General features: G+C 42.7%; 1 protein-coding gene across 2 annotated transcripts; it reads right to left on the bottom strand.

Annotated features, from left to right (window-relative positions):
- Window positions 1-2,517: 2,517 nt before the first annotated feature.
- LOC123111588 (protein NEDD1) lies at window positions 2,518-11,552 on the bottom strand. 2 transcript variants are annotated; one of them, XM_044532403.1, is made up of 10 exons: window positions 11,205-11,552; window positions 9,762-9,874; window positions 8,426-8,686; window positions 8,201-8,305; window positions 6,451-6,516; window positions 6,146-6,367; window positions 4,958-5,485; window positions 4,025-4,606; window positions 3,759-3,941; window positions 2,518-3,040 (listed from the first exon to the last, which is right to left on the bottom strand). In XM_044532403.1, exons 1-10 carry the CDS (start codon window positions 11,359-11,361, stop codon window positions 2,930-2,932), a joined length of 2,328 nt encoding a protein of 775 aa, XP_044388338.1. In that variant the 5' UTR covers window positions 11,362-11,552; the 3' UTR covers window positions 2,518-2,929. The 2 variants fall into 2 exon arrangements, with proteins under 2 accessions (XP_044388338.1, XP_044388339.1); XM_044532404.1 differs by lacking the exon at window positions 11,205-11,552 and adding an exon at window positions 10,463-10,481.
- Window positions 11,553-11,871: the final 319 nt, after the last annotated feature.

The raw sequence follows: 11,871 nt of genomic DNA, 5'->3' as shown, positions 1-11,871 counted from the left end.
AACCATCAGATACAATGTTGATTAATACTCCCATTTTTTCTCAAAAAGCTGAGGAGGAAATCCAGACCCAGTTTCCTTAGTGGAAAATCTTGTTGTGTCTTATGTCTCTAGCCAAAGGGTTGCTGCCAATGAAGAATCGAGTTCATAGAGGTATCATGTGGATTCATATTGGGGCTTCTTTATTGTTGATAGAAGGGTGAGAGGACAGTTGTGAAGAGTCCACAATAGTTTCTCGACGAAAACATGCGGGAGATGCTTTGTTTGCATGAAACTGAATACAATCAGAGTAATGTGGCTTACGGTCCCTGCAGCACGCTTTCACCTAGCGTGTTAGCGCATGCACAAACACCTGCATGTTTTATCATACTAAGGGATGTTTGGTTACTCACATCAATTTCGCGTTGAAAAACAACATTTAGGTCATGTTCTCCACTTCCTTTGGTAGCCCGCATCGCATCATTGGGGATTTTTCTGCATTGCATTTGGTTGCACCGCACTCTGGGATTTTGGGATGGGCTCTTTGCAAGGTGTTGTTCTAGATTGCACGATCTGTCCGGTTTGGCATGATTAAATCAACAGTCACACATGAACAAACATTACAGTAGAGTAGATAGGCATAGATCTATTCGTCTACACGCGTCAAAACGAAAAACTTACAACAGGAAAGTTATGTGGAACAACGAGATAAAGCTAGTGATCAAAGTAAATTTCAAACGGACGACAGCATGTGATGGTATTGCCGAAATTCATCTAAACTAGCACGCACACATCATAGGAACACGTTAAGTACAGTACAATTGGAGATGCACACGAGCATCGAAACAGAAAACTTACAACACAAAGTTGTGTGAAATAACGAGGTGAAGCAACTCCTCAAAGGAAATTTCAAAAGATCGATCGAGTGCGACGAATTTGACAAAAACGTCTTTAAAAGCTCCAATATGAACACGAAACTGGACATTTACAGCGAACAAAACCACAAACCAACCGCCCAATGGCATCATAACATCGATGTGCATTTTTTCGTGTACAACTTGTCTCGAATCGAAGCATCGTTGTATAGATTAGAAGGGATCAAGAGATTAAGTGGAGGAGGTTAAGGAGGGTGAGTAAAACACACCACATGCAAAGCTAGGTAATATGAACATGTAATCGAACATCAACAGTCAACGGAACTACGAACCGATCACGGGAATGGAATCACAACATCGATGTGCATGTTTTTGTGTAGAACTTATCTCGAACTGAAGTATAGTTGTGTAAATTAGAATGGATCGGGCAAAGGAGAATAAGGGAGGTGATAGAACATACCACGTGCAACATGCGTACCAGTTTCCTTTTTGCGCTCGCTCGGGCCTAGCTGAGAGGTGTTTTCAAGTCATGTGCTATGCAGGCCCAATAGTGTTCAGAAGCAACCAAATAGGTCAAAGTGGCATCCCTAGGGCCTGGCTGAGGAGGATACAAGCAACCAAACACGTCTTTGTGCGCCAAACATCGAAACTTCTCTCGTAAGCATAACACCAAACATGTGATGCTCGTGGTTCGCAACAGGGGGAGGAGGTGCGTGTGGCGATGCGTTCAAGGATGGCTCTTGATGCAAAAGTTGTCGTGCAGCTGCTAGAGCACCAGGGCGACATGGGTGTAGGTGGCTAGGGCGTCAACAAGACGACGACACGCACGTGGACTGTGACGCCCAGAAGACTGTGTACGAGCGGTGGAGCGAGTGCGACGAAGGTCAATGCTCAAGGATTTAGACCGCACGGCCACGGGGCGATAGCGTCAGCAAGAGCGATAACAGTGACGACGATTTTCATGGTGCCATATTCACAGCGGTAAACGTGGATCGATTTGGGCAACAGTGCGGTGAGGGTAGAAGGCAGCGATGCATGGGAGGTGGAGGTGGTGAGATTGGCCCAAGTGCGGGCGACATACGAAAAAAATCAAGTGACCGACAAAGCAACATGTGAACCATTGTTTCACTTGGCGATGGCAATCACTATAATTTCGATCAAAAATAGGGGCAAATCCAATGACCAATGACATACGATTTTTTTGGAAGAAACAATTCTCCCTTTAATATTAGGTATGATTATGAATTACTCCCAAGTAGTGATCTAGACACTCTTATATTCTTTACAGAGGGAGTATATACATGAAGGAAAGGGGTAAAATGCAGCTTATTGCAGTTTAGACCAGGTATTATAAGTTTGCATCAGTTTGCTCACACCAACATCGCAATTGTATATAAAGGCTTCTAGTTAAGATGATTTCTCCAAGGGTCTCTTTGATTCTCATGAATTATAAACAAAGGAATAGAGCAGTATGTCTTTTCAATACTACTCCCTCCATCCGAAAATACTTTTCGGAGAAATGCATAAAAATAGAGGTATCTAAAACTAAAATACGTCTAGATACATTCATTCCTCCGACAAGTATTTCCGGACGGTACATAATTAGTACTCTTCGGAGAAATGCATAAAAATGAAGGTATCTAAAACTAAAATACATCTAGATACATCCATTCCTCCGACAAGTATTTCCGGACGGAGGGTGTACATAATTAGTTTGGACGATTGGTTGTGCACAAGAAAAACATAGGATCTTCATGCAAGGTTAGAGTGGATGAAAACTTTCCTATGAAAATTAATACATATGAATCCTAAGGAAAAAAAATCTATGGATATGCAAGCAAACAAACAATAAAACAAAAGACAAATAAGGTGCTTCTAAACTGAAAGATACTATGTACAACCGTGTCGAAAATGAATTTCCTGAGCTAGACAAACTTGCTCCAAAAAGAATTAACTAAACAAACACCAAATATAAGAATCAGTCGCCATCGCCAACGCCAAGCCATTTCCGGAATCCAGCAAGAATTGCACTCTTCCACAATGGACAACGACGTCAAATTGAACACCAGAACTACAAATCAGAGAAGCTGATGCCGGAGCTGCTGGTTTTCCCTTCTCAGTTGCTGCACTTCCTTGGTCAGGCCTTCCAGCTTCTCCAGGACCAAATTCATAACGCCAGATGTTTCCATCTGCTTGTTGCGGAAAAGTTCGTTATGTTAAATACATGTACTAAACGTAACTAGCACAACTAGAAAACCACACGGCTAAACAATCTAATAAATTCTCCATCCTATGGGCTGAACTGACCTGGTAGTAACAATTGTGTCAAAAGGAACATAAGCACCAAATAATAGCAAGATGCATTATTAAAAGAAAGGCAACTGGTAGAACGATAAACACCAGGGATCTCTTATCACTCGCATAGTGGACTCTTGCCACCAGCTGGCCAAGTTTCCAAATACACGAAAACGTTCAGTTTGCCTAGGTCAAGAAAAGGGTGCATGCCATACCAGCAACTCTAGGGTATACTATGTCAAAAATCCTGTCTTGGCTAACTATATAGGTGGTTTTGAGATAATAGCAAGAGCTGCATGTGTTTGCCAAGTTGTCATGTTGAACGCTGATGTTTTGAATTGCATTTTACCAACAGGTGATGATGGTGGTACATGGGTTGATACAGCTAGATAACATGAGCCTGCACCATTAGCAAGGACAGCAGTGTACACCACACAATAAAAAACAACAATAATTTCTGGCAAGTAAACCACAATAACAAAAGAAATATATATCCCCTAAGGCCACAAAGCCACTACACAAGGGAGAACGAGCCTGCACCATTAGCAAGGACAGCAAGAAAGAACAAGGCCACAAAGCAACTACACAAAACAGAACCTACAGTTTTCTTACCTCCTGCATGTGAAACTGTCTCAGAAGTTCAATGTGGAGATTTCTCACATCCTCATGTATAGACTTGTGAACAGATCCTAGAGATTCCTCGAGCATGCGCTGAACATACTGAAGGGAGAACGAAGAAGCTCCCTGTTGATCAGCTGACGAACCTGAGGTGGGCAATTGAGGTGGCACTACCCCCTAATAAAATTGCATATGGACACTCCATTAGTAAATAGTGGTGTTTACATTTTGAAGTCAAAAAATTAACAAATAATTCTTACGTTGCTTGCTAGAAGGCTTCCAGACGAAGAGGTCATTGGTGCCTCCTTTCTTGATAATAGACTAGTAAGCAGTTCATCTTTTGTTTCTGCTCCAGTCTTCTTTGATTTTGGCGAACCAAATGCTGAAGCTAATCCTTCACTAAAAACAGAGGATGTGCTCAATCTATCAGTCAAAGTTGACGGTTTCCATGCGGATTTGGAAGGTGCTGCTCCTGGTAAATCAGAATTCACCGATGGCAGAGTCTTGGACATGAAGGATGAGGAAACTGAAGTCTGTAGGCTGGCAGATGATGTCTCTAGGGAAGACTGCGTATTGCTCAAGATGCCCTTGTTTTGTAAGTTCATTAAAATGTTACTTGTCAGAGAACCTTTCAGTGAGAGACTGGTGGATGACGCTGAATCCTGTAAACCTGCAAACGCCAAACTGCCAGTCTGAAAGGCTGATTGCCCAAAGCGTGAGATTTGTTGACGATGTGTTAGCCTGTCGGGCAATGCATTTCCAGTTGATGATTCTGTTGGGGAGATAGATGGTTCACTCTTCCATGATGGCACGGGTGAGCTACTCGCAGATGAGGCGCCATCCTGCAGAACAAAGTTAAGAAGGCTCAATTGGCATCCTGAGATGACAGAGAACGGAGACAGTGAAAATAATACGAAAACACTAAAAATCTGAAGTCAGATTTTTAGGCATGGCAAATCTGACGTTTTTCATGGCAGTTTATATTGGCGCAATGATGGCAAATTTAGCTTGCAAGCACGGCAATTTTCTGACAAAACTGAACTGAGGCGAATTTGCCATGCTTGCCAACTGAACTTGCCATCCTCGGAGAACATAATTTGTCATGAAAAACGTTCGATTTGCCATGGTCAAAAATCTGACATCAGATTTGTAGTGGAGTCCAAACAATAATAGGTTTTCCAGAAGAAAGAAACCTGTCTTGAAACGGAATTTGACCTCCAGTCCGAGATTGGATGTGGCTCACTGTTCCCTTCCATATACTGGAACTTCCTAGTTGCTAATAACTTCTGATCTCCAGATTTATCATCTTTTTTTGTTTCATCACTCCCCTGCTCATCCCACCAGCTGTTGCTGGATGGTGTGAAAGGCTGGACATCAACAAGTGGAGAAAATACATCCATATCATCCTTTATACTGAAGTTGCCACGAGGAGCCTGTAGCTTTGATAATGGTCCACCAGACAATGGACGGGCCCTATATGGAGTTTCCTCTGCAGTAGAAGACTTTGAAGTGGAAAGAAATCCACTTGTGTTCCCTGTCAAAGAAGAGCGAAGACTCGTAATGCCTGCTCCAGATGGAAAAGTTGAAGGTGTTGCTGAAGGCAAAGGATCTGGCATAAGAATAGAATCTTCACTGGTTCCCCCCAGAAGGGCAACTTCTGAGGAACAGTTCTCGTTAACAATGACAGGCTTTGACCGTTGCCAGCATAAACTTGTCACAGCCTATGTAAATTCAAAAATGTTAAACAACTCAAGAGAGCAGATATAATGGAACTTGTTAAACAGTTATACATCAAAGCCCATGGCAGTCTTTTAACCTTGTTTAATTAGGAAGTTATCAAATTTCACAAACAGGGACTCTGCAAAGTGCACAAATTCCTGTGCAAGCATAACAAAATTACAAAATATATGAAAGTCACTAATACTATTCCCAACATTGAGCGCACAAGAACAAAATAGCGAATTGATTTGCGAAACATGTTTTACAGATTTACATACAATATGAGAGTTAGAAAAAACATTTAAGCATAGACTAAGAAGTAGAAATACCATTGTTAATATTAAGTATTAAATTTGACCAGCAACATTGTTCATACAGTTCCATCTCCATGCAGGTTTCTATTTTCAAAAGGAATGGATAATTTGTTCTCGTATTATGGTGCAGTATAAGCTATAACCAGAGGCAGCGCTTTTTTTAATCATCTGCGCTGAACTAATAAAATATATTGAACAGTGGTAGTTGGCATACTTTTATACAAGTGGAAGTGTTGCACTAATATGTGTACATATTACTATACAAACCACCAGAGAACATCATTATTTCTATGTCAACAATAAATCGCAGGGCACCAATGAGGAAAAGAGAGGTGTAAGGTTCCCCACCTCTGAGCTATTGTACGCACGAAGAATTGTCAATGGCTGGGGTTTGCCCCGAACATCATAGAATACCACACGCCCACTATTTGTGCCAGCTGCCAATATTGTGCCATCATCATTATATGCCAATGATGAGAAAGGGGCATCATGAGGAATAGTGTGTGTCGCTCTTCTTGATGCAGAATCAAGTGTGTATAGCTTCTTATCGAGGCCAACTGTAGCAATTATCTAAAAGAACCAAATATGATAAAGATTATTTGTGCCCAGTAAAAAATCAAACATCAAACGCCAAGCATAATACCAAAATAAACCTTGTCACTGGAGGGTGAGATACAAACACCACTTGTGGGTGCAGAATGTTGCTTTAGCCATGAGACCTGCACAAGGCATTAGTCGATTCAAGAGTAGCATTGAAGAAAGCACAAATACACCATGATAAATCTGGGTTAACACATCAAGTCATAAACAGCAAGGGCAGTTCACATAACTGATCTCAACCTTTTACACTAATCAGTGAACCAGCAATTGTATGAATCTTAGAGCATCTCTAGCAGATGCCCTAAACTTTCCCTCAAACCTTCTCCCTATCCCAAAAAGTCAAAAAAAGAGGGATTAAAATTTTTCTCAGCTAGCAGATGCCCTAAACTTAATTCCCTAATAAAGCCGATATTTGGTTCAAACATTTCATCTAACACCTTCAATATACACTCACACAGTCTGACTTTTTGCACATAATGACACGTGGGGTTCCAACTATCTAAAACTGTCATAGGCCTAACATCGATTTGCATTGGATAGCAACAATAAAAACAGTAGCACATTAAATTGTTCAAAAGTGTCTAAATATTTCCCCAGCAGTAGTACACAGCAGCAGCACAAAATCAATCAATGACATCTTCTCCTCTCAATCTTCAGAACGCATTGCCCCTCTGCTATCCTCTCAATCAACGCACACAGCAGCTAGCTAGCCGGCAGTCCAAATTAACCAGTCGCTAGCTAGCTGAAGGACGCTGACCTGAAGGAGGTGAGCAGGCAGGTGTTGATCCAGGCCTGCTCGTACACCACCGTCGCTAGCTAACTGCAGCCTGCCATCACCCACCAGGCCAACGTGCCACGCGACCGTTCACCGGCCAAGCTGCTGGATGCGAGCGTCCTCCACGTCCAGGATGGGGAACCACCCGCCAGGCATCCAGATGGCAGTTAGAGGGAGCCCGGGAGATTTCTGGAGTGTGTCAGACGGCGGCGGCAATGCACTTGGTGTGGTCGGACTCGAGGTCGAACCGGAGGGCGCGCGCTGCCAGAGAGGCCACGAAGAGGACAGACAAGAGGAGGAGCGTGGAGGGGGGCAGCTATCTGGGGGCAGAGGATCAGGCTCACGCGGTCAACGGCAGTCAGCGGGAGCCGGGGAGATACCCAGAGCGCGGCGGACGACAGCGGACCGCAGCACGGGAGGGGGCGCGACGCGAGCGCGGCGCACAGCGTGTGTGCGAGCTCTAGCAAGCGCCGGCGGCCATGGCAGAGGAGTGGGAGCTAAACCACTTGAGCAAGCAGTTTTACTAATGCCAATCAACAAAAGGTGAATCTTGATCTCAGCTTCGCTAAATACTACAAAAATCCTTGGTATATCTGCATCAGTTTTGTTCAATCTAACTTGTCAAACTTGAAACTTCAAATGAAGCTCCTGTCGGAAGTTTCTCCAAGAAATGAAGAGAATCTCAGATAAGGCGATACGGCAACATAACTTTCATATCAAAATCATCATCACAAAGGGACAGACTGCAAAGGAAGCTGAGGATGAAATGTACGTTCATTGTTCTGCAGAAAAAGATGATTGGAGTGCAAGAAAGGAAAATGATCTATAATACACGTTGTTGGCAAGCATACATTCAAAGTTTAGAGAGGTATTGAAACTCAACTTTCCTTTTTCACATATCAATTTGCTATCTCAATTCTGCATTCTACTTTCGCATTAAATACAACAAAATGGCAACACCCATGTCATAGGGTGAACACTAGAATAACAGGTGGAACCTAACTAGTTACCAAGGCAATATTATTTACCTTTGGAGTCCTCGCAGTTGTATCCCAAAGATGCACAGAACCATCATCGCCTGCTGTCGCCAATATATGCCTACTATTATGTGAATAATCGAGCACTCTCAAAACCTGGCCTTGCAGAAAATAAATAAAAGAAAGCTCATAAAGTCAGAATCAAAATTTCCATAATTCCAGTAAAGCTAGAGCATACTGTGAGGCATTGTCATTTACAAAAAAAAAATATATTACCTGTCCATTTGGATCACTAAGTTCAGCAGCACGTGCTCCAGAAGCAAGATTGTGAAGAATCAGGTCGCCCTTCATGCTTATTGATGCCAAATGTTCATCTTTGCAGTTATACATTACACCAGTAATGGTGTCAGTGTGACCACTTAGCCATTTGATACATCTCTTCCGTTGCAAATCCCATATCCTAACAATATGGCCACTCCCACCAGAACAAAGATATCGAGAACCTTTGTTGCTAAAACTGATGGAATATATGGATTCCTGCCAAGAAAATACAATTTGTTGTGTTCAGCCCCAGCTTATATATAAACTCCGCCTATGTCTTCTAGGCATAGCCGGTCCCAAGCCCGGGTAAAGGAGGAGGGTTGTGATAGGCTTGGCGAGCCAACGTAAAAACTAGCCAGTCCCGTAGGTATGAAACCCATTTGAGCGAGAGTAGTACTAGGATGGGTGACCTCCTGGGAAGTCCTCGTGAAAGGGTTTCATATCTAAGGGTTGTGATAGGGTTGGCGAGCCAACGTAAAAACTAGACAGTCTTTTGGGTATGAAACCCATTTGGGCGAGAGTAGTACTAGGATGGGTGACCTCCTGGGAAGTCCTCGTGAAAGGGTTTCATATCTAGCCTACCCCAACTTGTTTGGGATAAAAGGCTTCGTAAGTAAGTAAGCCCCAGCTTATATATAGGAAATAATATATTCGAGATGTCATCGGCCGACTGTCTAGTACGGAAAGGCAGCTGGTACATATCATGGGGTTTGAGAAAATAAGTGAAAGCCCCATTGCCGTATTTCAAGTTAGAGAGCAAGATAAAGCCGTTTTTGTAGAGTAAAGAGGCAAAAAAATAAAAAGAAACAAGCATGCTTTTAAACTTACATCATGGGTATAATAGAACAAGCAAGTACTCCCTCCGTCCTAAAATTCTTGTCTTAGATTTGTCTAAATATGGATGTATCAAGTCACGTTTTAGTATTAGATACATCTGTATCTAGACAAATTTAAGACAAGAATTTTGGGACGGGGGGAGTAACAGAAACGATGCTATAAAAGGTATCGCTGTAAGTCTGGTTGTTGCATTGCTGCCAGAGCAAACAATATTAGGTACACCTTTTAGTTGTATTACCAAACTGCTCATTTGAAGCAACGACAAGATACCTATGCAACAACATCAATGGACAGGCATCTGAAACTGCAGGCCTGTCATACAAATAAATGACAAACGAAATTGGAACTGCTAGTCTGCTACACGAATTAGCAACAAAATGTGACATGAAAATGACTACCACACATGTCTGACAGCTAAAGATGTGAGCACAAAATCATAAGAATGCACAGATACCTCAATGTCATCCCCACGATCAACAGTTGATGTTGGTAGCTGTCCTACATTTTGACCCTTTTTATGCCACAATGAGATCTTTTTATCATCCCCAGCACTTGCTACGATTAGATCTGCAGGTTTAATACGGCAATGAGTTGGTGTTATTACTTAGATTCATTATGCAATTATATTATAGAACGGAACCATTTCGTTAAGACAATGAGTTTAAACTTCTTGTAAGAAAACCTAGTCAATTCATGAAACACATCATTAGACTCAAGAGTGACATAACAAACATTGCACTAAGATTAAAATACAAGAACAGCATTATAACTTTATAGATATCATGTTTTCCCTAATATGCATTATGTATGCTTCATTGAGATTTTAAGGGCATGAAGAATGCACACTGCATCTTGCCAACCTCCTCCTACAACAACAAAAATAACTACAGAACATGAAAATTGATCATGGGAAGACTGGAAGTTAAAATTTTAGTTTGATTGCTCGAGGTTGTACTACAAGTAATGCCACATGACTAAACAAATTAATTTGCAAAATCAACAATGCAAGGAATAGGTTTCCTAAGGAACAGATAATATGCTATTTCAAGGCCCTATCTGGGGGAACTCCAAACTCATCTTAAAAAGATGTGGAAACTCCTCAAATGTGTCTTCTAGGGTTCAACGTACAAGGAAGGTTAAGAACCTCTCCACTACCTTTTTTACAGAAGCTAGCTTCTGTAGGATGATATCCCTCTCAAACAGGACCTAGGAATTACAAGGAACTATTATAAGAATTGCATTGCTAAGAAGCCAGCAACCATGACACAACCCAAATTCACGTGCATAGAGATGCAAAATGCGAGGTCTATGGAACAAGCCAAGTGAAATGAAACTGCAGACTAGCTCATCACTAGAACAGAAAATAATGGTTGTACAATCACTATGATCATGCATCATAGGCAGCTGATAGTAATGGAGTGTGTAATTAAATATAATAATACTCAAAAAAAATCTGTTGTTGCGTATATCATGAGGTGCAACAGTACTGATACTATTTCTTCGTCAGTTATTGTTTTGAGCAAACAGAGCTCTTACAAACTGCAAAATCACTGTTGGCAAACCGAATAGATCCCTCCATCAATGTTGATATCTCCAAAATACCTTTTGTTTATCCCGTCCACATACCGTTAGGAAGCATAGCTATATGAGCTACATTTTGATCCTGAGTCTATAGGATGAGAAATTTAGGCAAATAACTTATATTACAGTCCCAAAAGATCAAAAACTCGGCGAGAACACAAGAGACTGATGGCACTTAAGACGACGACGAAAGGATCGAAGCTCTACTCGCAAACGGAGATCCTCGCGTAGACGCAAAGCAAGCAAATTGGGGAGATCTGGGGACGGGGGCGAGAGAGGGCACCGAGCGAGCTGGGGAAGGGAGTTGTTTACTGACTGGTGTGGTTCCACTTGACGGCGTTGACGGGGTGGCCGGGAGCGGGGGAGTAGGCAAGGACGCAGGGGTCGCCGGACTCCACCGTGACGTCGAAGAGCTTCACCGTGTCGCCGCCGCACGTGGCGAGCAGCGGCGCCGCCGGATCCACGAACCCCATCGGATCCGGGCACCGGGCTGGACGGGGGACGGCGGCGGCTTGCGGATTTCGTTAGGGTTTGGGCCCGTGGCCGGCTCCCGTGGGGGTTTGGCGCTGGTGTATGCGGCTGCGGCGGAGGAGGAGGAGGAGGAAATTTGAAATTGAAATTGTTTTTGCTGGATTGAACTGAACCGGTTGGTGACGTTGGGGCCGGCTTCTCGCTAGTGTGCATTCCAAGGTTCCCCTGCCGGCTGCCACGCTGGAGGCGGCTGGTTCTTTCGACAAGTTTTGTATGGATCTGTTTGGATTGATGGGTTTTTCTAGTACAAAATACACCCAAAGCGCATATTAGATCTGATAATTATTAAGAAAAACAGTAGCTAATTACACCCAAAGCACATATTAGATCTGATAATTATTAAGAAAAAAGTTGCTAATCTCTACTTCTAATGTAGCAGTTGGTGAATAGTCTTCACGGTTTATTTTCGTTGTGTTTTTCGTCTCTCCTCCCACCATCCCCTCCCATCCTGG

Source organism: Triticum aestivum, chromosome 5B (assembly GCF_018294505.1).
Source record: "Triticum aestivum cultivar Chinese Spring chromosome 5B, IWGSC CS RefSeq v2.1, whole genome shotgun sequence".
NCBI classification, from domain to species: Eukaryota; Viridiplantae; Streptophyta; class Magnoliopsida; order Poales; family Poaceae; genus Triticum; species Triticum aestivum.
This window is presented reverse-complemented; position numbering and strand designations above follow the sequence as displayed.

Bases quoted from the DNA above. Each gene is read 5' to 3' on its own strand.
- LOC123111588 (XM_044532403.1), bottom strand. From the start codon at position 11,361: ATGGGGTTCGTGGATCCGGCGGCGCCGCTGCTCGCCACGTGCGGCGGC. The intron at 8,687-9,761 runs GTATCTGTGCAT...TTTTCTTGGCAG, and splicing joins ATCGTGGGGATGACATTGAG to GAATCCATATATTCCATCAG. The intron at 8,306-8,425 runs GTAATATATTTT...CTGCAAGGCCAG, and splicing joins TTAGTGATCCAAATGGACAG to GTTTTGAGAGTGCTCGATTA.